The sequence below is a fragment of the Oncorhynchus mykiss genome, chromosome 10, assembly GCF_057628025.1.
Source record: "Oncorhynchus mykiss isolate SJ-2025 chromosome 10, ASM5762802v1, whole genome shotgun sequence".
NCBI classification, from domain to species: Eukaryota; Metazoa; Chordata; class Actinopteri; order Salmoniformes; family Salmonidae; genus Oncorhynchus; species Oncorhynchus mykiss.
Window position 1 is genome coordinate 64,011,317 of NC_143031.1, and position 27,977 is coordinate 64,039,293.

Here is a 27,977-nt window from a genome sequence, read left to right on the forward strand (position 1 = left end):
AGATTGCATGTTAGATATTACACAGATATGTCTGTGTCTCAGTCACTCTGTAGACTTGTCTTTTGTATGTGATTTGTTGTAGCACTTTTTTTTGTTTAAGATGGAATTTATGAAGGAATAATTTTATTTGGACTAGAAGCACAAACATTTCGCTACACTCGCAATAACATCTGCTAAACATGTATGTGTATGTGACCAATTTTGATTTGATCCGATTTTTTTCGTGAGCTGGTGGTTGGGGGCCAGAACATAATTACAAATAATTTGTATGACGCAAATTAACCACACGAAGCCCAAGCAGATATAATTTTCGACTAAAACAATTATTTAAAACCTTTCTCATAGGATCACGTGTCTCTCCATTATGTGTGGAAATACTTGGGAACAGATTTCTTAGTGGTACCTTATTTAAAAAAAAAAAAACAGCGCTCATACTTTTTTCATTTAGACACACCCTTTGAGCTATGACGTTACCCAATAACATCCTTTCTCTTCAGTTTAAACGGAAGTGAACAGTGACCAAGAACAATTTCCACGTTAGCGTTTTTTGTTGTTATTTAGACGTTAATTAACAACATGGGACGAACAAATATGACAAATTTAGCTGCACAGCATCACATGTAGTTTTTAATTCGCGTTGGAGACAAGACTTGGTTGATAGATGTTATTTAGGTGACGCTGAACTAACAATGGCTAACTGTATGGTTTTTCACACTCAAATAGCCTCCATCATGGAAGTGCTAGCAAATTCAGCCGTGGCAGAGATCTGTAAACTCGTAGACGACGACTATGCAGTGTTTCGTTTGGAAATTTCTCAAAGCCAGAAAGAAAACAGGGGATTGCGTAGGAAACTACAGCTACTTGAACTGAAGGTAGCAAGGGAGCGCGCAGACAGGACAATGCGAGATCGCATCCTCGCTAGTCGTCCCAGTAATGTCAAGATCCTAGACCGATACAGAGGAATGGAAAAAGGTACATTTCGCAGAAGGCGAAGGCTGCGCGGCATGTCGCCTTTCATATATAGTTTCGTTCCTGTCGCTCCCGTTCAGATATGTTACATAAAATTGGGTCTTGGTCAGTTTTTGGATAGTATGCAATAATGCCTCTGTTTACTTAGCTATCTTGCGCAAAAACACTAAAATATTCTAACCAGATTCTTGAATATCATTTCATATTATTTTCTCAATCAAAACAATGTGATGAATGGAACATAATATTGTGAACAAAAATATAAACGCAAACAATTTCAAATATTTTACTGAGTTACAGTTCATATAAGGAAATCAGTCAATTTAAATAAATTAGGCCCACATCTATAGATTTCACATGACTGGACAGAGGTGCAGCCATGGCCCACCCACTTGGCAGCCAGGCCCAGCCAATCAGAATCAACATTTAAAAAATCCCCTCAAAAGGGTTTATTACAGGCAGAAATACTCCTCAGTTTCACCAGCTATCCAGGTGGCTGATGTCAGACAATCCCACAGGTGAAGAAGTTGGATGTGGAGGTCCTAGGCTGTTGTGGTTACACGTGGTCTGCGGTTTTGAGGCCAAATTCTCTAAAATGACTTTGGAGGCAGCTTATGCTAGTAGAGACATGAACATTACATTCTCTGGCAACAGCTGTGTTGGACATTCCTGCAGTCACCATGCCAATTGCATGCTCTTTCAAAACTTGAGACATCAGTGGCATTGTGTTGTGTGACAACTGCACAGTGGGCTTTTATTGTCCCCAGCACAAGGTGCACCTGTGTAATGATCATGCTTTTTAATCAGCTTCTTGAGATGCCACATCGGTCAGGTGGATGGATTATCTTGGCAAATGAGATATGCTCACTAACGGATGTAAACAAATTTGGGCACACAATTTGAGAGAAATACGTTTTTTGTGCATATGAAACATTTCTGGGATCTTTTATTTCAGCTCATGAAACATGGGACCAACACTTTACATGTTGCGTTTATATTTTTGTTCAGTGTACATCGATCACTAAATAGCATAGAAAGTTATGAGAAGTGTTACTTTGCATCCTTGCTATTTCTAGACAGTGTCAAAAATGTAAATAGTGTACTGTTAAGCATTGACAGTAACTAAACTAACTACCTCTTTTCCCCAATAACTCTCAGGTGAAGGAGATCTCACTGGAGGCCACAGGAGCTTTGTGAAGGCAGCAGGACAAAATACATGGAGAGATGACCAACCAATCACTGTTGATGAGGGGAGCGGAACCTCGACCCAGCACGTTATCGTGATAGAGGTTAGCAGGGGTGTAGTGGAGGCTATACGCCATATACCCACTTATTTTTCAGTGAGAATTGCGTATACCCATTTCTTAATCCCCACTGATACGTATCAAAGTAGTGTAGTGGAGGTATACGTCGTATCAATTAATAAGGTTGATGAAACGGATAAGAATGTTTAGCTTAAAAAGTTGATAAACTATTATTTCTTCACATTTTGGGTGCAGCAATATTGGCTGATGTTCCAAAATGCAATTTGTGGAAAACTCCTTTCTAAAATGTGAGAGGTTTCATGGACAGAGATGGAAATATCCGTTAGAAATTTATAAAGAGGGGGGGATCTAAAGATGCAACAACTATCATCGGTTTCTAACATGACAAGGATAATGCCTTGGCTGCTAGACAATGAAAGAAAGAACCAATAGAACAGGAGAAAGCATATGAGGAAACCTTTATAAAATAATTGACTCCACGTTTCTATGGTGGGATTTTGCCTATAGGCTACTTTGATTCAAGGTTAAACATGTCTCATAATATGAAGTAAAAAGTCCAGGTTTCAAACAATTAAGGAACAGGAAAAATATAGCGACGCTAATGCTGGCCTAACCGTACTCTGGTAGATGGAAAGGCTTTCCCAATAACCGTCTCAATTAAATGTTAACTAGCCTACCTTTCAGAATGATATCACGATTATTTACATCAATCCAGTGGCCATTTTGATTTTAAAACTCCATCTCGTGCAACAGAACAGTGCTGTAGCCAGATATTGGTGGGTGGCCCTGCAGAAATGTTTGTAATAATAATTATGTTTGAGGGGGGCAGCGCATGTACCTTCCTGCATATTTTGCCATGGGGCAAAGAGAAAAATGTGCAGTTTTGAAGCACATTTCCTGCAGTTGTACACATTTTGCCATGGGGCAGAGGGAAAAATGTGCAGTTTTATAGCTCATCCGATGCTATTCTACACATTTTGCCACGAGACTGAGAAAAGTTTGCTAATTAAAAAAAATGTGCTAATTAAAACTAAAATAGGTTTATTTGTTGGTTGATAACAGCATTAGATTATGAGCTGTCTTGTTTGCTAAATAAACAAATGAAATAGGCATATATATATAGCCATAATAGCACAGAATATGACTGCTTTGAGGCATATGTCACATCACTTATTGGGGGTGTGGCTTTCAGTTGGTTATTTTTGGCAAGCCAGCCTATGAGAGTGAATGTCATTCCAGTTCATCTGTTTTGTTATATTTGATCAAATCTGACTAACCCAGTGCAATGAATTCTATCTGATGGTGTTTGCATTTTTAAGTAAAAAGATAACTAAGCCGTTTGGAATACTGACTACTGACAAGTAAAGAACATAAAAATATCAAATAAAAGCCCCACCCATGCGTTCTCCCCTGCTAAAGAAACACTGTTAACCAAACATCAGCCTGAGCACTTGAATTAAAGGGTAACTACACAAAAAAATAATTTCCTTCAATTCTTCTTTCTTCCCAGACCTAAAAAATAGTCTCCTGATGTGGCTTAATCATTGTTATGGATTTACATCCAATTTTGTTGTTTTTTTTTCATTAAAAACTTGTGACTTTGATAGCAAAAGCCTTAAAAAAACAATAATAATAATAATAATAATAATAATAAAAGTCTGAAACCTGGGAATGTATGACTCAGTTTAGCCTACTTGCACAGTACAGCTTGGGTTGGCCTGACTGTGAAAGACCAATATGTTATACAGTGCCTTGCAAAAGTATTCACCAACCTTGGCATTGTTCCTATTTTGTTGCATTATAACCTGCTATTTAAATGTATTTTTATTTGGATTTCATATAATGGACATATAGTCCAAATTGGTGAAGTGAAATGAAAAAAATGACTTGTTTAAAAAAATTCAAAAAGTAAAAAATCCTGAAAAGTGGTGTGTGCCTATGTATTCACCCCCTTTGCTATTAAGCCCCTAAATAAGATTTAATGCAACCAATTGCCTTCAGAAGTCAGATAATTAGTTAGATTGCATACAGGTGGACTTTATTTAAGTGTCACATGATCTCAGTATAAAAACAAACCTGTTCTGAAAGGCCCCAGAGTTTCAACACCACTAAGCAAGGGGCACCACCAAGCAAATGGCACCACGAAGACCAAGGAGCTCTCCAAACAGGTCAGGGTCAAAGTTGTGGAGAAGTACAGATCAGGGTTGGGTTAAAAAAATATCAGAAACTTTGAACATCCCGCGGAGCACCATTAAATCCATTATAAAAAATGGAACGAATATGGCACCACAATAAACCTGCCAAGAGAGGGCCGCTCACCAAAACTCACGGATCAGGCAAGGAGGGCATTAATCAGAGAGGCAACAAAGAGACCAAAGATAACCCTGAAGGAGCTGCAAAGCTCCACAGCGGAGATTGGAGTATCTGTCCATAGGACCACTTTAAGCCGTACACTCCACAGAACTGGGCTTTACGGAAGATTGGCCAGAAAAAGACATTGCAAGCAAACACGTTTGGTGTTTGCCAAAAGGCATGTGGGAGATTCCCCAAACATATGGAAGATGGTACTCTGGTTAGATGAGACTAAAATGTAGCTTTTTGGCCATCAAGGAAAACGCTATGTCTGGCGCAAACCCAACACTTCTCATCACCCCGAGAACATCGGCAGGGACTGGGAAACTGGTCAGAATTGAAGGAATTATGGCGTGCACTAAATACAGGGAAATTCTTGAGGGAAACCTGTTAGTCTTCCAGAGATATGAGACTGGGACGAAGGTTCACCTTCCTGCAGGACAATGACCCTAAGCATACTGCTAAAGCAACACTTGTGTGATTTAAGGGGAAACATTTAAATGTCTTGGAATGGCCTAGTCAAACCCAGGCCTCAATCCAATTGAGAATCTGTGGTATGACTTAAAGATTGCTGTACACCAGCAGAACCCATCCAACTTGAAGGAGCTGGAGCAGTTTTGCCTTGAAGAATGGGCAGAAATCCCAGTGGCTAGATGTGCCGAGCTTATAGAGACATACCCCAAGAGACTTGCAGCTGTAATTGCTGCAAAAGGTGGCTCTACAAAGTATTGACTTTGGGGGGGTGAATAGTTATGCACACTCAAGGTTTCTGTTTTTGTTTGTATTTTTTCTTGTTTGTTTTACAATAAAAAAATATTTTGCATCTTCAAAGTGGTAGGCATGTTGTGTAAATCAAATAATATGAACACCCAAAAAAATCTAATTTTATTCCAGGTTGTAAAGCAACAAAATAGGAAAAATGCCAAGGGGGGTGAATACTTTCGCAAGCCACTGTATATCATTTTAGGTCATTGAGTGTACAGTACATTTGGAAAATATTCAGACCCCTTGCCTTTCCACATTTTGTTACGTTACAGCCTTATTCTAAAATGGATTAAATAATACCACATACAATACCCCATAATGACAAAGCGAAAACAGGTTTTTAGACATTTTTGCAAATGTATTAAATATAAAAAAGCATACCTTATTTACATAAGTATTCAGACCCTTTGCTATATCAGACTCGAAATTGAGCTCAGGTGCATCCTGTTTCCATTAATCATCCTTGAAATGTATCTACAACTTGATTGGGGTCCACCTGTGGTAAATTCAATTGATTGGACATTATTTGGAAAGGCACACACCTGTCTATATAAGGTCCCACAGTTGATAGAACATGATAGAGCAAAAACCAAGCCATGAGGTCGAAAGAATTGTCCGTAGAGCTCCGACAGGATTGTGTCGAGGCACCGATCTGGGGAACAGTACCAAAAAATGTCTGTTTCATTGATTGTCCCCAAGAACACAGTGGCCTCCATCATTAAATGGAAGAAGTTTGGAACCACCAAGACTTCCTAGAGCTGGCCATCCGGCCAAACTGAGAAATTGGGGGAGAAAGGCCTTGGGAAGGGACGTGACCAAGAACCCAATGTTCACTCTGTCAGAGCTCCTGAGTTCCTCTGTGGAGATGGGAGGACATTCCAGAAAGACAACCATCTCTGCAGCACTCCACCAATCAGTCCTTTATGGTAGAGTGGCCAGACGGAAGCCACTCCTCAGTAAAAGGCACATGACAGCTCGCTTGGAGTTTGCCAAAAGGCACCTAAAGGACTCTCAAATCGTGAGAAAGAAGATTCTCTGGTCTGATGAAACGAAGATTGAACTCTTTGGCCTGACTGCCAAGTGTCACATCTGCAGGGAAACCTGGCACCTTTGATACGGTGAAGCATGGTGGAGGCAGCATCATGCTGTGGGGATGTTTTTCAGAGGCAGGGACTGGGATACTAGTCATGATCAAGGGAAAGATGACAGAGCAAAGTACAGAGAGATCCTTGATGAAAACTGCTCTGGACCTCAGACTAGGGCAAAGGTTCATCTTCTAACAATACAACAACCCTAAGCACACAGCCAAGACTGCAGGAGTGGCTTCGGGACAAGTCTCTGAATGTCCTTGTGGCCCGGACCTGAACCCGATCGAAAATCTCTTGAGAGACCTGAAAATAGCTGTGCAGCGATGCTCATCATCCAACCTGACAGAGCTTGAGAAGATCTGCAGAGAAGAATGGGAGGAACTCCCCAATTACAGATGTGCCAAGCTTGTAGTGTCATACCCAAGAAGACTATAAGCTCTAATCGCTGCTAAAGGTGGTTCAACAAAGGACTGAATAAAGGGTTTGAAAACTTACAGTACCAGTCAAAAGTTTGGACACGCCTACTCATTCAAGTGTTTTTCTTTATTTTTACTATTTTCTACATTGTAGAAAAGACTTCAAAACTATGAAATAACACATATGGTATCATGTATTAACCAAAAAAGTGTTAAACAAATCAAAATATATTTTATATTTGAGATTCTTCAAAGTAGCAACCCTTTGCCTTGATGACAGCTTTGCCCAAACTTGGCATTCTCTCAACCAGCTTCACCAGGAATGCTTTTCCAACAGTCTTGAAGGAGTTACCACATATGCTGAGCACTTCTTGGCTGCTTTTCCTTCACTCTGCAGTCCAACTCATTCCAAACCATCTCAATTTGGTTGAGGTCCGGTGATTGTGTAGGCTAGGTAACTTATGCAGCACTCATCACTCTTCTTCTTAGTCAAATAGCCCTTACACAGCCTGGAAGTGTGTTGGGTCATTGTCCTGTTGAAAACAAATTATCGTCCCACTAAGCGCAAACCAGATGGGATTGCATATCACTGCAGAATGCTGTGGTAGCCATGCTGGTTAAGTCTGCCTTGAATTCTAAATAAATCACAGACAGTGTCACCAGCAAAGCAGCATCACACCTCCTCCTCCATGCTTCACCGTGGGAAGCAACACGTGGAGATCATCTGTTCACCTTCTCTGCGTCTCACAAAGACACGGTGGTTGAAACCAAAAATCTCAAGTTTGGACTCATTAGACCAATGGACAGATTTCCACCGGTCTAATTTCCTTTCCTCGTGTTTCTTGGCCCAAGCAAGTCTATTCTTAGTTTCCTTTAGTAGTGGTTTCTTTGCAGCATTTATTTGGGTTGCAATCTGAGGTGCAGTTAACTCTAATGAACTTACCCTCTGCGGCAGAGGTAACTCTGGGTCTTCCTTTCCTGTGTCAGTCCTCATGAGATCCTTTTTTTTTTTCTTTTTTTTTTTGCGACTGCCCTTGAAGAAACTTTCAAAGTTCTTGAAATGTTCTGTATTGACTGACCTTCATATATTAACTGTCATTTCTCTTTACTTATTTGAGTTGTTCTTGCCATAATATGGATTTGGTCTTTTACCAAATAGGACAATCTTCTGTATACCACCCCTACCTTGGCTCAAACTCATTAAAGGAAGAAATTCCACAAATGAACTTTTAACAAAGCACACCCGTTAATTTCAATGCATTCCAGGTGACTACCTCATGAAGCTGGTTGAGAGAATGCCAAGCGTGTGCAAAGCAGTCATCAAGGCAAAAGGTGGCTACTTTGAAGAATCTCAAATATAAAATATATTTTGATTTGTTTAACACTTTTTTTGGTTAATACATGATACCATATGTGTTATTTCATAGTTTTGATGTCTTCACAATGTAGAAAATAGTAAAAATAAAGAAAAATCCTGGAATGAGTAGGTGTGTCCAAATGTTTGATTGGTACTGTATGTAAATGTTATATTTCAGGTTTTTATTTTTATAAATTTGCAAACATAAAAAACTATTTTTGCGCTGTCATTATAGGGTATTGTGTAAGTTGATGAGGGGGAATTTTTTTTTTCAGAATAAGGCTGTAATGTAACAAAACGTGGAAAAAGTCAAGGGGTCTGAATACTTTCCGAATGCACTGATTGTCACTGTTTTTCATATAATGTTTCACACAGGGCGCCTATCCCCCTGGTGGGCCGTTTTGGGATTTTTCTTTTCAAAATTAGAATGTACCCACTTCTCCAGGCACCATTACAGTTAATGAAATGTGGCCCGTCTATTTCAGAAAGGCTCCCCTCGGCTATTCGCTTGCTTACATTTACGTCTTTATTTATCTGCCACGGGGAGCTTGAGAGACCTCCCTACAAGATTGTTATCCAATACGCCATGAAAGTGGTACTTCCAGGTTCCTCGTTTTGTAGGCTAAGACTTTGCTCCAAATTTGCATCTTCAAATTCATGAAAATGTGGTCATTACTGAGTTATTGTTGATATAAGGAAATCAGTCAAATTGCCATTGATAAAATGCAATTGTGTTCGTTGTCCGTAGTTTATGCCTGCCCATACCATAACCCCACCATGGGGCGCTCTGTTCACAACGTTGACGTCAGCAAACCGCTAGCCCAGACGACGGGATTCATCTGTGAAGAGCACACTTTTCCAGCGTGGCAGTGGCCATCGAAGTTACGCATTTGCCCACTGAAGTCGGTTACAACGCCGAACTGCAGTCAGGCCAAGACCCTACTGATGATGAAGGGCACACAGATGAGCTTCCCTGAGACCGTTTCTGACAGAAATTCTTTGGTTGTGCAAACCCACAGTTTCATCAGCTGTCTGGGTGGCTGGTCTCAGATGATCCCGCAGGTGAAGAAGACGGTCCTGGGCTGGTGTTGTGTGAGAGCAAAATTACAATATTATGTTATAATACTGTTACTGCATCAAATGGTTGTTTTATGGAATAGAATAGGGGTTCTTAGAACACTCATCTGTGTGTGTTCTACAGAGTTGGGCCTTTGGCGCTTAATGCTGACACTGGATTTACGATGCCTTTGGTGATGATAACCTAATGACCCCATTCCATAGCATGAGTTGGTGTTTGTGTACTGGGAGGTACCAGGGTGGAGATGACGAGTATGGATAATGACTCTGTTTTCCACACAATGAGAACAATCTTTACAGCAGATACTGTCTGCTGTGAATTATTAATTTCCTTTGTATGAATCCTAACCTTGTGACCCATTCCACACTTCTGTTGTTTGTCATGTAGACTAAGAGGGTGTATCTTTGCTATAAAAGGTATTTGTATTCTTTGTGTCGGGGCTCTCAACGCAACAGTCTAGAGTGTTGTGTCGACAAGCCATAGTTATTGCAGAGCACTCGCATCATTCACTAGTGTGTGGTGTGACATGCTTTCCTTATTAATATGTGAATAAAGATTTAGTTGAAGTATAACTTTGACTTGTGTGATAAATTTGTCTTTCCTCATTTGATAATAAAGAAATAACCACCACAATGGTTACACGTGGTCTGCAGTTGTGAGGCCGGTTTCAAATTCTCTAAAATGACGTTGGAGGCGGCTTATGGTAGAGAAATTAACATTACATTCTCTGGCAACAGCTCTGCTGGACATTGTTGCAGTCAATATGCCAATTGAACCCTTCCTCAACTTGAGACATCTTTGGTATTATGTTGTGTGACAAAACTGCACATTTTTAGACCACCTTTTATTGTCTACAGCACAAGATGCACCTGTATAATGCTCATGCAGTTTAATCAGCTTCTTGTTATGCCGCACCTGTCAGGTGGCTGGATTATCTTGGCAAAGGAGAAATGCTCACTAACAGGGAGGTAATAAAACATTTGAGAGAAAAAATATGAAATATGAAAGATTTCTGGGATCTTTTTTTTCAGGTCATGAACCATGGGACCAACCCTTTACATGTTGCGTTTACATTTTTGTTCAGTATATATTAAAATGTTTTCAATGCGTTTTCAGGCAGTGTATAGTGCAATGTCCCTCAAAATGGTTTTATTAAATTAATAATGATCCAGGTTCTACCACCATGTTCAGACTACATTTAGAGAATATATGGCAAACTGTACTTTTTTAAAATTACTATTATAGGCATTATTTTATAGGCGACCTTAAGTACGAATATTGATTAATTGACCCCATGGGTCATGAAATGTGGTTTAACCAATTCATGTTGTCTACTATAGTGCGTTGTCAACAATTCAATCATATTTTTCAGCAACATTTTTAATAAAAAATATAGTCCACCATACTTTTTACTGACATATCAACCACAAAACAAAATGTTTTGCTTGTTAGCTTTTTTACATTTTAACTATTTATTTTCATATTCCTACTCTTCAAGGTCTCTACTAACATGAATGGAACAATATTAATCCCTCACAAATGTAATTCCTGCCTTAATCCTATATTTTTGGTGACTCATTTTTTGTTTTCTTACAGCCCTCTGAGTGGGCAAAGTTAATGCCACAACACGGAACTGTAGCAACCCAAAATTATACAAATTATGTAAATTGATGCTGGGGGAGTTGACCAATAAAGTTCTAGTGAAGATTTCGTTCAAATCCAGTTATAAATCCATTGTCAAAACATGCTCTACCAGCCGGTTGAGAATAGGGTTAAGGGGTTAAAAAGTACTGGTTGTAACTAACAGGTTTTTATCGTCCTCAAACTCGAGCAACCATGCTAACAAGGGTGCTGAGTTGTAGTTAAATTAGACTTTTCTAACTTTCGCCGATGTGTCTTACTTATTGACCGTCAGATATTTGTATAAAAAACATCGGGTATGAGCAAATGAAATATACAAATCTAATTGTATATATGTCTTATGACCGCGTTTTCATGAATTTGATAGTATAAGCTTGATTGCCTTTCAAGAACTGTACGGGACTCGACCAGGAAGTAGGCGGGACATTCATAGGGTATTCAACTCATGTACCGATAATAACCTCCTCTCTTCTTGTGTCAGGCTGCAGATGCAGAGGCTGCAGGTCCTGGGGTCAAGCAGGAGAGGTCTGAAGGACAGGAGGACCCACGTCACAGCAGAAACATCCAGGTGGAAGCAGCGGCTGAAGTGGTTCCCCCTGTAGCCATGGAGGACCCCACCACCGCTCCAGCGCAGCCCAGGATCAGACACAGCATCACGGAGGTCAGTGGAACGCAGAACGCCGCCCTCAAGTCAGAGACAGACACCGAGACTGTAGCGGGGCTGGAATCACTGAGCTGTGCTCCTGCTCCCCGCTCAGAGTATATACTTTATGGTAACCCAAGCCCGAGGACTGTTCTGTCCCATCAGGACTCAGGAGACGTGTCACAGACTGGCAATGATCCGTCCTGTTCATACGCTACAGAAATGTTACCTGGTGACATGCCTTTGGGCTTAGATACACCGACTAATCCAATGAGAGGTGACTGGCACAGGTACAGTAGTAGTGTAAACTCTGAAGGGTGCCTAGATAAGAAAGGGGAGGGTCTGGTCGTAGATGAAGTGACTGTGAAAGTGGAGAGCGACGTTTCTCTGTCATGGAATGCAGACGAAACTCACTTAGGAGAAGGACACTCGCAGGGTAACACCAGTGACTTCTTTGACTACAGGGAAAGCTTAGAGACAAATCTAAATGTCGCAACCCACTCCCCTTTACACGCGTTCAGAGAACGCGACCCAGTGTCCACGTCGATAGAGCCTTCCGATTCACACGTCCGTGTCCTTTTTGATCAGGTATTGAACTCAAATGACAGGGCTAAAGCCCAGGCTCGGGGAGGGGGAGCACCATCAGGCAATAGTAAAGAGAAACGGTTCCTCTGCATGTTTTGTCACAAAGGCTTCAGCTGCCTCCAGAATGTGGAGATCCACCAGAGGGTTCACACAGGGGAGAAACCATTCAGCTGTACCCAGTGTGAGAAGAGGTTCTCCCACCAGCACCATCTGAAAAGGCATCAGAGAGTCCACACAGGGGAGAAACCCTACAGCTGCCCACAGTGTGAGAAGAGGTTCTCTCGCCAGGACCAGTTGAAGATGCACCTGAAGGTCCACACTGGAGAGAAGCCATTCGGCTGTATGCATTGCGGGAAGAGTTTTTCAGAGAGGAGATGCCTCAGGATACACCAGCAGAAAAACCATCCCACTCTGTAATATAGAAAGTAACCATTCCACTCAATAGCTTCTGATGTTTAGATCAAAACCTGCATTAAAGACAAAGATTCATTTTGGTTGTTGTCAGCTGAAAAGACCCATAGATGCATTTGGAATAACAAGAGTTTCGGTGTTGAAACAGATTTCAGTGTGGAAATTTCCTGGGTAGAACATTGCATCAACACATTGTGTGATATATAAGGCATATATACGCCTAATGAGTGTCTTACATATTGTGTTTGTGCTGTGTAGGCTATATGATGTTCACAAATGCCTATTTCATTACTTCCATTGAACTACTTTATTTTTAAAATTAATACAGTTTTATCAAGTTCACAATGATTTTTTTGTTGTTGAGACGTGTATGTGAGGTTTTCATATGGTGTGATTAACACTTATGTTTAATAAACACAACATGGGACTTTAAATTCGACTTTCATTGAGACTCTCTTTAGTATACATCTGATCTCACCCTACTCTGCATACACGCAACAGTGCTTTATAACCATAACCACATTTTAAATATAAATAAATACGTTACCAACACACAAACACCCACTATACAGTCGTGGCCAAAAGTTTTGAGAATGACACAAATATTAATTTTCACAAAGTCACCTGCCTCAGTTTGTATGATGGCAATTTGCATATACTCCAGAATGTTATGAAGAGTGATCAGATGAATTGCAATTAATTGAAAAGTTCCTCTTTGCATTGCAAATTAACTGAATCCCCCAAAACCATTTCCACTGCATTTCAGCCCTGCCACAAAAGGACCAGCTGACATCATATCAGTGATTCTCTCGTCCTCTCGTGAGTGTTGACGAGGACAAGGCTGGAGATCACTCTGTCATGCTGATTGAGTTTTAATAACAGACTGGAAGCTTCAAACGGAGGGTGGTGCTTGGAATCATTGTTCTTCCTCTGTCAACCATGGTTACCTGCAGGAAACACGTGCCGTCATCATTGCTTTGCACAATAAGGGCTTCAGAGGCAAGGATATTGCTGCCAGTAAGATTGAACCTAAATCAACCATTTATCGGCTCATCAAGAACTTCAAGGAGAGCGGTTCAATTGTTGTGAAGAATGCTTCAGGGCGCCCAGGAAAGTCCAGCAAGCGCCAGGACCGTCTCCTAAAGTTGATTCAGCTGTGGGATCGTGGCACCACCAGTACAGAGCTTGCTCAGGAATGGCAGCACGCAGGTGTGAGTGCATCTGCACACTCAGTGAGGCGAATACTTTTGTAGGATGGCCTGGTGTCAAGAAGGGCAGCAAAGAAGCCACTTCTCTCCAGGAAAAACATCAGGGACAGACAGATATTCTGTAAAAGGTACAGGGATTGGACTGCTGAGGACTGGGGGAAAGTCATTTTCTCTGATGAATCCCCTTTCCGATTGTTTGGGACATCTGGAAAAAAGCTTGTCCGGAGAAGACAAGGTGAGCGCTACCATCAGTCCTGTGTCATGCCAACAGTAAAGCATCCTGAGACCATTCATGTGTGGGGTTGCTTCTCAGCCAAGGGAGTGGGCTTGCTCACAATTTTGCCTAACACCACAGCCATTAATAAAGAATGGTACCAACACATCCTCCGAGAGCAACTTCTCCCAACCATCCAGGAACAGTTTTTAAGGCAAAAGGGATAACTAAGTGGCTCGGGGAACAAAACATTGATATTTTGGGTCCATGGCCAGGAAACTCCCCAGACCTTAATCCCATTGAGAACTTTTGGTCAATCCTCAAAAGGCGGGTGGACAAACAAAAACCCACAAATTCTGACAAACTCCAAGCATTGATTATGCAAGAATGGACTGCCATCAGTTAGGATGTGGCCCAGAAGTTAATTGACAGCATGCCAGGGCGGATTGCAGAGGTCTTGAAATAGAAGGGTCAACACTGCAAATATTGACTCTTTGCATCAACTTCATGTAATTGTCAATAAAAGCCTTTGACACTCGTGAAATGCTTGTAATTATACTTCAGTATTCCATAGTAACATCTGACAAAAATATCTAAAGACACTGAAGCAGGAAACTTTGTGGAAATCAATATTTGTGTCATTCTCAAAACTTTTGGCCACAACTGTACACATCAAAATAGTTTAGTCAGGTTTGTCTGATGACTTATCATAGCACACTCATATTTAACCACAATATCATATTTACAGTGCCCTTAGAAAGTATTCATACCCCGTGATCTATTCCACATTTTGTTGTGTTACAGACTGAATTCGAAAAAGGGTTTAAATTATTTTTTTCCTCAACTGTCTACACACAATACCCTATAATGACAAAGTGAAATGTTTTTATAAATGTTTGCTCATTTATTGAAAATTAAACACAGAAATATCTTATTTACATAAGTATTCACACCCCTTGTCAATACTTTGTAGAAGCGGTTTCAGCTGTGAGTCTTTCTGGGTAAGTCTCTTAGAGCTTTCCACACTTGGATTTTGCAACATTTGCCAATTATTATTTTCAAAGTTCTTCAAGCTGTGTCAAATTGGTTGTTGATCTATGCCTAACAACCATTTTCAGGTCTTGCCATAGATGTTTAAGTAGATTTATGTCAAAGCTGTAACTCAGCCACTCAGGAACGTTCCCTGTCTTAGTGAGCAACTCCAGTGTAGATTTGGCCTTATGTTTTAGGTTATTGTCCTGCTGAAAGGTCAATTCATCTCCCAGTGTCTGGTGGAAAGCAGACTGAACCAGGTTTTCCACTAGGGCTGTGCTTGTGCTTAACTCCATTCAATACATTTTTTATCCTAAAAATACTACCCAGTCCTTAACAATTATATGCATACCCATAGCACGATGCAGCCAACACTATGCTTGAAAATATGGAGAGTGATACTCTGTGTTATTTTGGATTTGACCAAAACATAACACTTTGTACTCAGGACAGAAAGTTAATTGCTATTTGTATTCCGTACAGTCTTCCTTCTTTTCACTCTGTCAATTAGCATAGTATTGTGGAGTATCTACAATATTGTTGATCCATCCTCAGTTTGCTCCTATCACAGCCATTAAACTTTGTAACTCTTTTAAAGTCACTATGGTGAAATCCTGAGCTGTTTCCTTCCTCTCCGGCAACTGAGTTAGGAAGAACTCCTGTATCTTTGTAGTAACTGCATGTATTGATACACCATCCAAAGTGTAATTAATAACTTCACCATGCTCAAAAAGATATTAAATCTCTACCAATAGGTGCTCTTCTTTGCGAGGCATTGGAAAACTTCCTTGGTCTTTGTGGTTGAATCTGTGTTTGAAATTCACTGCTCGACTGAGGGACCTTACAGATAATTGTATGTGTGAGGTACAGAGATGAGGTAGTAATTCAAATTTCATGTTAAACTCTATTATTGCAGACAGAGTGGGTCCATGCAACATATTATGTGACTTGTTAAGCAAATTGTTACTCCTGAACGTATTTAGGCTTGCCATAACAAATAGATTGAATGATTCAAGACATTTCAGCCTTTAATTTTTAATTAATCTGTAAACATTCCCAAAAACATTATTCCACTTTAACATTATGGGGTATTGTGTGTAGGCCAGTGACAACAAATCTAAATTTAATCCATTTCAAATTCAGGCTGTAAAACAACAACATTTGAAAAAGTCATGGAGTGTGAATACTTTCTGAACAATAAAGTAATTCTGTAACTACAATATAGGACTCAAACGTAGGTACGTATGTACGTACCTGAGGGAGTGTATGTCTGTGTAATAATCTGTATCACCTGTCTCTTTCAGGAGGAGGAGGGTCCAGAGGTGCTCCTGGTGAAGGAGGAGGGGTGTGAGGAGGGTCTGGGGAACCCTGAGAGGACCATGGTCATGGAGGACAACCAGACTACACCTGAACCAACAGAGGAACCAGCTGAGCAGCACAGGACCGCACACAGTCTCACTGAGGTGAGCCCACTGTGAACTGTCTTTATGGTATTAGGTCCATATCAGTGGTGGTCAGTGGTTTTGATGATGAGGGAGGATGATATTTTTTCATGAGCACCCAGTTCAATGTAACATTGATAGGTTTAGGCTACTACGTGATGCAAAAATTCCCCCTATACCCATCATGAGGTTGTTTCAACCTAGCCTATGAATTGAAGTTTACAACGTAGCCGCACACAGGTCGAGAGAAAATATTGCGGCGACAGACACATCTAGCTGATCTTGGGTGTAATCATTAGTCCAACAATTGCAAATGAGAGTTTCTATTGGACAAATTCAGGTATGTTTATCCCTGTTTTGTTCACTTTCATAGCAGCCACGTTGTATTCCTTCTCGCATCTATGCGTTCTCCTCTCACCCTTTCCCTTTGTTTGTGTATAGTCAGTAAGCAGTTTAGTAACACCAGAGACCCGGGTGGCAATGGATTAATAAAACCAAAAATGTACCTCGACTTGGAAAAGTTCCAGTGTTGTGTTAGATAGTCATAGCCAGCTAGCTAACATAGTATTCCTCTGTTTGAGCCTGGTGTTTGTTGGCTAAAATAAGCAGCTGCATTTGCTAAGTAAATGAAACTAAAAGTGGAAAACGACTCTCTCTCTTGCTTCTCCTTAATTTTTAAAGAAATTAATTTGTCGAAAATCATTAAACTATTGTCTTTCGCTCAATGAGTCAACTACTCACCACATTTTATGCACTGCAGTGCTAGCTAGCAGTAGCTTATGCTTTCAGTTATAGATTCTCTGATCCTTTGAATGGGTAGATAACATGTCAGTTCATGCTGCAAGAGCTCTGATAGGTTGGAGGATGTCCTCCAGAAGTTGTCATAATTACTGTGTAAGTCTATGGAAGGGTGTGAGAACCAAGAGCTTCCTAAGTTTTGTATTGAAGTCAATGTACTAAGAGGAGGACTGACGCTAGCTCTCCCCCAGCTACATTATGGTGCTACCCTACAGATTGCTGTTGAGGCTACTGTAGACCTTCATTGCAAAACAGTGTGTTTTAATCAATTATTTGGTATAGTTTTATCTAAAAAGGAGAACTTCGTAAATGTTTAAAATTTATTTTTATGAAATTCACTTGGGAGGATGGTCCTCCACTGGTACATATCCTCAGAGCAGGAGTAGTCTAGGATCAGTTTTGCCTTTTAGATCATAATGAATAAGATTATTTGGAAAGATTCTAGATCGGCAGTCCTACTCTGAGGCTCTTTGTGGATATGGGCCCAGGTCTTGATAAATGTTGTCTTAATTGTGGGACCATGGCTTTGAATTATCAAACCATTGAAAAGTGTCAAGTAATCAAATCAACTAGCACATTTGCATAGTATTATATCAACTATCATTTTTGCATAGTACTCATAGTAGCCTTGTCGCTATCCAGGTTTCCCTAAAATGGGAAGCCGGGCAAAGTTCCATGGCAGAAATTAGCTAAAGAGGGGTGAGAAACCCCATGTAAACCAGTGACGTAACACAACACGTCAAACCAGTCAAATGCCTTGCTTGGACGGACCTCCAAAGATGCTCACCAGATTAATGCCGTAAGAACAACAGTGTGTGAGGACTAAACATGTCAACAACACAAGCACAATTGACAAAACATTTGAATTTTTTTTTCATTCTTCCCCTCTAATCGGGGACTGATTCAAACCTGGGACAGCAGGTGAATGCAATTCATTATCAGGTAGAACAGAAAACCAGCAGGCTCCGGACAATGTACTGTAACTGTTGAATACCCTAAATTACAAGAGTTGGATTTGCACTAAACCATTTTACATGTCAGCACTTAAATGGTATGTACAAAATCTGGTATATGGTTTGCCTCATAAACATTGTCTACTGGTATCATTTTAAACTGAGAACGTATAGCTCAAAATGTAACAATGTGTGAGTTTAGATATTCTCTGCTTCAGATGCCCATAAGGCCAGTCATGCCATCATACTGTAAGCCTGTGGCTGCATGCTGTATGATAAGCTGCTAAATGGATTCAGATAGCTGATATACTGAGACAGAATGACAATCAAATAAAACAGACTGGAGATCTTACAGCTAGACACGAAGGAAATGTTCATTTGAGAATACAACACAGACACACAGACACATTACAGACAGAACCCCTTCCCCTCTTTATTGCAGGACTGTGATTAATCCATTTTGAATAATAGTTCAACAATTAAATCAAGTTTAAACACTTCACTTCAAAGAATCAACACTTCATCACTACATAATGTACAAATACACTAACTCATATGTAAAGATTAGATATCTTAGTCTAAACAACAATAGATGATTGAGTAGTAACACGTAGGCTACTCTTATTTCAGGTGAACAAAACAAACTCCATACCAGCGGTGGCCATCCTTCCTCCACTGATCTACTGGGTGAACAGACTTCTGTTCCAGCTGAGTAATAGCACACTACTAGATGACCAACTCATTAGAAGTTGAATCAGGTGTGTTATTGCTGGGCTGAAACAGAACCCTGCACACCCAGCAGGGTTGGCCTGCTCCAATTGTAATAGGTTTATACATTGTGTGTGATGTTTAACAGTATTTTTTTTTATACAACATGTGCTAACATAGGTAGGCCTGCACATACAGTATAACCAATACAATGCATTCGGAAAGTATTCATACCCCTGGACTTTTTCCACATTTTGTTATGTTACACCCTTATTCTAAAATGTATTTTAAAAAGTCTCAATCAACACAAAATACCCCATAATGACAAAGCAAAAACTGTTATTTAATTATAATTTTTTTGCAATAAATGAAATATCACATTTACATAAGTATTCAGACCCTTTACTCAGTACTTTGTTAAAGCACCTTTGGCAGCGATTACAGCCTCAAGTATTCTTTGGAATGACACTACAAGCTTGGCACACCTGTATTTGGGGAGTTTCTCCCATTCTTCTCTACAGATCCTCAAACTCAGAGCGGGCTGTCATGTGCTTTTTACTGAGGAGTGGCTTCCGTCTGGCCACTCTACCATAAAGGCCCACAGACATTTCCTTCAACCTCATGGTTTGGTTTTTGTTCTGACATGCACTGTCAACTGTGGGACCTTATATATAGACAGGTGTGTGCCTTTCCAAATCATGTCCAATCAATTAAATTCACCACAGGTGGACTCCATTCAAGTTGTAGAAACATCTCAATGACGATCAATGGAAAAAGGATGCGCCTGAGCTCAATTTCGAGTCTCATAGCAAAGTTTCTGAATAGTTATGTAAATAATGTATTTCTGTTTTTTATGTTTAATAAATTTGCCAAAAAAATCAAAAAAACGTTTTTTCCCACTTTGTCATTATTAGGTATTGTGTGTAGATTGATGAGGAAAAATGTAATTCAATCAATTCAAGGATGTAACGTAGCAAAATGTGGAAAAAGTCAAGGGGTCTGAATACTTTCCAAATGCACTCTAGATCGGCCTACATAGGTTGGCACATGTTGTATGGAAAAATCCTGATGGTATACACAGTTGTTTTGTGAGAAGGTGTTAAAGTTCACAGTTTTCTGAAAAGTACCAGTGGCTTGCCTTGTGCCCAAAGTGAGAGGAGGTCCGCTGGAACCATGGCCCAGTGAGACGGGCCATGTAGATGGAAACAGAAAACTCTGATATGGAAATGCACCATTTGTCTCTTGGGACATTCATTGGGACCTCTCTATTCATCAAACAGAGGCTTTCACAGCTTTCCATATCTGAGGACAGAAAACATCACAAAGACACAGGCTTCATTATACTGAAATTAGACATTACTGAATATTATGTTGCTATTATCTCTCTGTCCTCATAGTTTTCCTCTAGGGACTGGAACTGGAGAATCTACCCTGTCCGGTAGTCTACACTCTCACTTTACTGACAGCTGGAGCTGCAATTTCACCCTCGTCCATGGCTGTTATCTACAAATTCATTTGGAGACGTGTGTTTTTAATTTACAATGATTACATCCATATTTCCAGCTAATAGAAAGCTAGCTAGCTGATTACATTTAATTCCCTTAGCTAAACAGTCTGTAAAGCAGTGGTCACCAAGGCATTCTCCAAGGCATTCCATGTGGATCACCAAACATTTCTGTAAAAAATACAACGATAAAGCCTTGCGTGCATATTTTTTTCAAATTGGTTTCGCGCTGTTGGTAGTAGGTGCGCTTTATTCAGCAGCCCTTGTGCCAGAAAGGCAAAGTGTTCCCATTTTGAACCATTACATGTGTCTGAAATAAAACAAGTGCACCTATAGGCTTACCGAGGGCCAATCAGATATCTCAGATCAGCGTGTTTGCACAGTTTCTTCGAGCCATAGACTGTAAAAAGAAACGTTGAACGCACAGCAAAGTTGATACTGTGAGGTTTTCAAAACATTTAAAACCACGACTACAGACCCAATGAATACAGAAAATAGCTGCTGTTTTTATGAGTAAGTTCATGTTTAAGTTATTCAGCGCTGTTATTAACACTTGCTACAACTAGCACTGCAGCTGCATTGAATGAGTAGAGCAAAGTGTTCCGATGAGCTAGTGTCGTTATTATTAGTGGATGGTCTTTTTTTTATATGAAGGAGCATTTCATTTTCTCTGGTCATACGAGTAACAACATCAATTGGTGCATGTGGCAGAAATAATGAGTTTTTCCATCAACTGGAAGACTGTGTCCCCTTTTCTCAGTGGGGGGGACGGTGAATTAAGTGAGAGGTAACCTCACCACTGCTCCCTCCCCTCAGACTGACCATCACACGCAGGCCATCAGTCCAGTAAAAACAATTATGCTCACTCAGTTGTGCCTCACAAGTAATACAACAAATGATCTATTACAGTGTGATCATATACCTAAAATGGTCTGAGAAGAACAACATTGGCAGGGCAATTTAATAAAGCATAGTCAATATGCATTGATCATGTGTTGGGCCTATAGCCTATTGCACAAACCTCATTGCTACAGTACTGTTTTTAATTGGTTAATGTTGTGGTAGATCTTGGCTTGCATTTAGACTCCGAATGTGATCTTACCTCAAAAAAGGTTGGTGACCACTTATGTAAAGTGGTGTAAAGTCGGCTAACTAGATAGCAGCTCAGTTGAGTTAGCCTACAAAGTCGCCTACTAGTAGTACTGTAATAATATATATATATATATAATTTTTTTTACATTTTCATAACGTATTTACTTACTTGAATAGGTTCTCCCACTGCCTCTTGTTTTTTTTTGGGGTCCTTACAAAAACAAAATAATGGGCAATCCCATTATAGCCATGTGGACGACTGGGCAAAAAGTGTGTGTGTCACCAGAGCGGTTTAGAATGTGTTGTGATGTTTGACTTTACCAGCGTAATCCACTTTCAGTTTCAATAAATATCAATCACAAGTCTGTCGGCCACACTTGATAACTTGAAAACCAGCGCTTGAAACCAGCATACGCAACAACTCTCTACAAAATGTGTCCTACTTGTCAGGAGAATGTTCAATCACAATGATAATAACAGTCAATCAATAGCTTTGACCAATCCCCGAGGTTTGTAAGTCCATGGGTTTAATAATAATTAGTCAAAGACTCATGCTTATGCAAAAGGTTAGTATAGTTTATTCACGAGAACGTTCTAAAGTCAAGAACACAAAAACATTTTATAGCTGCGCACATACTTCCACACAAACAGTAGGTATTCTACGCACATACTGTATTACTACCCAGCCGACAGAGATTAGGGAGACCATGAGAAGCACTCCCTGTCCTCCCCCAAGATTAGGGAGACTGTGAGAAGCACTCCCTGTCCTCCCCCAACCATTTAAGTGTCAACTAATAAAATCAACTAACATGTTTGCATAATACACATAGCAGTCCCTCATTGTCCAACCAGAAGATGCTTCATAGCAGGGTTCTCATATCAGATGTCTTGATCCAATATCCTCTCACTCTGTATCTCTTACAGTCAGTAGACATGGAGGATGGAAAGCCTGATCTGTTGATAGTCAAAGAGGAGACAATAGAAGATGGACCAGATAGCATTGATCTGCTGAGTGGACTAAAGATGGGGGAGCAAGGTAAGGGAGAAATACATATAGCCTACATACAGTAATAGAGCTTCAATGGGAATAGTGATGCACCTGGCTATTATTATTTTTTTTTTTTTCCTCATTCATAAAATGAAATCAATACAACTTATGTTTACATACAAAAACACACGTTAAAATGTATGAACTTGACATGGTAATTAACACACAAAAAAATTCACATGTAGAGTTTTCTCTGCCATGTTTGTAAAGTCTATTTTGTAACCTCTTCCTGTAGGTGATTGGCTGGAGGCAAACAGAGGAGACTGGGCGGTCATCTTGGATTCCCAGACCCAGACTGGTGCAGCCAAGGGCCCAGGGGACGACATCACTGAGCAGGCCAGGACCATAGGTGACATAGTGGAGGTCAGTGGATGGGACAGCGTCCTCAACTCTGGACTGGGGAACAACACTGTTAACCACAACCAGAAACAGACTGACAAACACAAAACAACAACCGAACTTAGTCTCCATGACAACAGACTAGCTGAGACCAGGGTGAGGTGTAGATTTAGTCTGCTGGGACAGGGAGGTGTCCGTACGCAATGAAAGAGAACAGATACAGACTGGGCTAGAAATGTGCCGTCCTGCTTCTATAGTTGTGATTCAGAGAGACTGAAGGCGCCTCAGGTTAACCCCCTAACAGGTGCTGCCTTCAGCCTGCCTTCTATAGGATCTATCAACTGGAACATGGACCCTGCGACAACACAGACACTCCCTGGTCTTTGTCCTCCTCACACTCCCCTAATGTTAAACCAGACCTCAGACAAAGCCAGTGCCTCAACACTAAATGGCTACACAAGCCCATTGACAAATGACAGTAGTAGTAACGCCATCAGTAGATCTAGTGGCAAAGAGAAGCGCTTCCTGTGTTCGTTCTGTGGGAAAGTTCCGTTTGCCCAACAGGTGGAGATCCACCAGAGGATGCACATGGGAGAAATAGTTTGACTGCCATCTTTACCGGGCCAGTTTCTCCCATTTGTCCAGCCTGAAGAGGCACCAGAGAGTCCACACGGGGGGAGAAATCCTACAGCTGCTCCCAGTGTGAGAAGAGGTTCTCCAACCAGCACCATCTGAAGATACACCTGAAAGTCCACACAGGGAGAAAGGCTGTTCACCTGTACACACTACTGGGAAGAATTTCTCAGAGAGGAGCTACCTCACCATAGACCAGCAAAAAATGCACACGGCCCATGAATAGTAATAATAATAATATATTTATTTACAGTTGAAGTCAGAAGTTTACATACACCTTAGCCAAATACATTTAAACTCAGTTTTTCACAATTCCTGACATTTAATCCTAGTAAAAATGTCCTGTCTTAGGGCAGTTAGGATCACCACTTTATTTTAAAAATGTGAAATGTCAGAATAATAGTGGAGAGAATGATTGATTTCAGCTTTTAGTATTTGGTAGGATTGCCTTTAAATTGTTTAACTTGGATCAAACATCTCGGGTAGCCTTCCACAAGCTTCCCACAATAAGTTGGGTGAATTTTGGCCCATTCCTCCTGACAGAGCTGGTGTAACTGAGTCAGGTTTGTAGGCCTCCTTGCTCGCACACGCTTTTTCAGTTCAGCCCACACATTTTCTATGGGATTTACGTCAGGGCTTTGTGATGGCCACTCCAATACCTTGACTTTGTTGTCCTTAAGCCATTTTGCCACAACTTTGGAAGTATGTCATTGTCCATTTGTAAGACCCATTTGTGACCAAGCTTTAACTTCCGGACTTTAACTTCCGGACTGATGTCTTGAGATGTTGCTTTTTTGTTGATTTACAGAAAATGGAAAGTGTTACCATAGTGAGAAAAGTTATTCTAGTCACAGGTATTGTTTTGTGCAATAAAAGTAGGGGAAAATGGGCCATTTTTTACAATCAGCGTCAAGGGAAATATAGTATTCTTTCTTTTTTTGAATTTTACCCCTTTTTCTCCCCAATTTCGTAGTATCCAATTGTGTAGTAGGGAATCTATCTTGTCTCATCGTTACAACTCCCGTACGGGCTCGGGAGAGACGAAGGTTGAAGGTCATGCGTCCTCCGATACACAACCAACCAAGCCGCTGCGCACATCCAACCCGGAAGCCAGCCGCACCAATGCGCCGGAGGAAACACCGTGCACCTGGCCACCTTGGCTAGCGTACACTGCGCCCAGCCCGCCACAGGAGTCGCTGGTGCGCGATGAGACAAGGACACCCCTACCGACCAAGCCCTCCCTAACCCGGGCGACGCTAGGCCAATTGTGCGTCGCCCCACGGACCTCCCGGTCGCGGCCGGTTACGACAGAGCCTGGGCGCGAACCCAGGACTCTGATGGCACAGCTGGCGCTGCAGTACAGCGCCCTTAACCACTGCGCCACCCGGGAGGCCCATATAGTATTCTTTCTAACAAAAATATCTACATATATTTCAAGATGTTCTGTATCCCTGGAAATAATCAGAATTCATGTAAACATTACAGTTTTGAAAACATAGCTTGTCCAAAAAAGAAAGTGGTCTCTTGGCACAACTTCGCTCAGGTATGTGGTAAGTTGAGCATTGGGACAGGGTAAGTTGAACTGCCTTGGGGTAAGCGGGTGATAGTTTCCTGTGATGGTGGTGGTCGTCAAAGTTCTAAATAATGGAATGGGGTTGGTATATTGTATATCTTAAATGTATACAGTAGATCTGTCTGTTCGATATCACTTACCCTTCCATTTCTTGACCAGTTGTCTTGGACAGGGATGTTGTTTCTGTGTGCCAGTTTTTAGGCATGTTCTCTGCATTTGAGCCTACTACGCCCATGAAACCGGTCCGCAAGTTTCTTGATATGTTTAGCAAGCTCAGACTCCGTGTCATCAGATAAGACAGTGGTGCCTCTGCTACTCTATCATAGCCTCTCTTTCACACAGGTCCATCCATGTTTGTTGTTATTTTTTTTGTCAATGTACCTCTTCGGTGTCATTCAGTCTATTTGTTAATCTCTTGCTGCCGATCCAATGGACTTATTCCCTTCTCTCACGTCCTTGGGGTTTAGACCCCTGCTTGTTTTCCGTTTGTATAGACAGGGCATGATGATGTCTGCTCTGTAACAATAAAAACCCATCTTGAGTTTATATGCATTACACATTGCAAAAATACTGTGCATAAAACTGACTAAATGTAATCATCATTTGTATGGGGTATGGTGGCCATTGGCTCAACTTACCCCATGGTCATTGGCTCAACTTACCCCAAGGCCATTGGCTCAACTTACCCCAAGGCATACATTTTGACTATATTAGCCCAAATAGCTCCAAGGATGCACTTTCATGCCATGTTTAGGGCCTCATGTTGAAGCTTATAGAGACCCCAAATGAAGTATAAATCAATCTACTTTGGTTTAGATACAAGCGTCATGAAAACTACAACAATAAATGAATTTGACTTTTTGAAAATCTTTTTATTTTTTTTATTTGTTTTTGCTAACTTGCTTACCACTTTTTCAATGTGGTGTCTTCCTTCACAGACTTCATGAAATAATGGTTAGTGCTATCCGGAATCCTTTGGACTTCCCTACCCTAAACCCTAACCATTTCAAATTTCAACTTCAATTGGGTAACGTCAGATTTGGGACTTCCAAGGGATATCAGAGAGCATGGACCATGAAATGATGACCTCTTCCTAAATATTTGGTCACATGATTCATTTTGTGTATGATTTCATAGAAACAAACACTCTCCCCTACTTCAGTTCTTTATGTAAGTGTATGACCATTTGAAACCATGTTGAAATTAAATACAAAATGTACTCTGTTCTGACTGACAAAACAAAATATAAATTCTGGGACTGTGTTTCCTTTATCTCAGTCAAACCAAAACATTATACTTCATTCTTGAATCAACACACATGGCCATATTTTATAATAAACTCCAATGGCTCCATATTGTTAGGTACTTGAATCACTGTGTTAGAGATGGGCTTGACTGTGGTAAACATTTTATAATGTCATGTTTCTGTGTGTACAGGAAATAATTTCTTATTTAAACCTTTAAGCTTTTCTGTTGTATTTGTGTTTGCAGTCTGCAGTCCATGAGGACCTGCTGATATCCGGTGTTGCTTGCGGGAGAGACTGGACCTCTGAAGTGGCTGATCACAAACCCTGGCCCCGGATCAGAACCCTGGATCAGGAGCTGTCGCTCTTCCTTCCTGAGTCGGAACCGGGACCCAACCACGAGGGACAGAGACTCCACCACCACACAGAACACAACCAGTGGACAGGTGGACTGAACAACCTCAGTCCTGGTGGTCATCAGAGAGACAGAGGCTCCAGTCAGGGATCCAGTCTGCAGCCCAGACCCTTCTCTTCACAGTCTCAGTGCAGGGATGTAGCAGGGCCTGGGGCTGATAAAGATAGACCCTCCTGTTCCTATGATACAAACACCACAGTATCCATGATGAACAGAGCAGGTCACCCTGGGCTTCAGCCTTCACAGAGAGTGGTGGGAGACCCCCCTGGTGGTAGTCTATCAGCAGGCCTGTCTTCTCCTTCAGGGTCTTGTCTAATGCCTGGTGACTGGGTTCATAGAAAGCCTGGACCTGGGTCTAGCTTTCCTCAGTTACCTCATGGTTACCCCACCAATACAGACAGGTTCAGGATGGGCATTTACCACAAGAAGGACCTAGCCTATAGCACAGCACATAATCCCAACAACACCCAAACAATGGCTCAAGGAGGGAGCTCAAAGACTAACCACCTGAGAGTGGTGGCTCCTGCTTCTACCTCCTCTGGTGTCATTGGGTCACAACGTGGGAGACCGAGCATTAGGACGGACGATGACAAGCCATACACCTGCCCCACGTGTGGGAAGCGCTTTGCTAAAGCAAACTATGTGAAGGAGCACCAGACTGTTCACACCAAGGAGAGGCCCTTCAAGTGCAAACTATGTTACAAGAGCTTCTCCTTCCTGAGTAACCTCATCAGACATAGGAGTGTCCACAACGGGGAGAAATCATAGCAGTGTGGCTTGAGATGCACACAGGGAACCATTGTTTAGCTGACATTTTTGAAAATACAGAAAAATCTATGAATATTTTTCATGATTGGTATACACCCACACCATTTTTTTTATTTAATTGAACCTTTATTTAACTTGGCAAGTCAGTTAAGAACAAATTCTTATTTACAATGAAGGCCTACACCGGCCAAACCCGGATGACGCTGGACCAATTGTCCCTATGGGACTCCCAATCACGGCCGTTTGTGATACAGCCTGGATTTGAATCCAGGCTGTGTCTGTTGTTAGGGTATGCCCACACCATTCCAACAAAGAAAAGCTACTTTTTAATGAATCACTCATATTGTAATTATATGTCAATGATCAGCTAGGGGAAATCTGATTTTCAATATTGTGATGCCATTTTTATAATTGAATAAAGAATATATACGACAAA

The 27,977-nt window shown here is 41.0% G+C and overlaps 1 protein-coding gene across 2 annotated transcripts; it reads left to right on the plus strand.

Moving 5' to 3' along the window:
* The first annotated feature begins 488 nt into the window (after positions 1-488).
* Positions 489-27,977, plus strand: LOC110534619 (uncharacterized). Of its 2 annotated transcripts, none has more exons than XM_090187433.1 (7): positions 489-972; positions 2,128-2,258; positions 11,413-11,592; positions 16,329-16,487; positions 22,446-22,557; positions 22,805-22,932; positions 26,606-27,977. In XM_090187433.1, exons 1-7 carry the CDS (start codon positions 690-692, stop codon positions 27,539-27,541), a joined length of 1,929 nt encoding a protein of 642 aa, XP_090043559.1. In that variant the 5' UTR covers positions 489-689; the 3' UTR covers positions 27,542-27,977. The 2 variants fall into 2 exon arrangements, with proteins under 2 accessions (XP_090043559.1, XP_090043560.1); XM_090187434.1 differs by having other exon boundaries at positions 490-972; positions 11,413-12,162.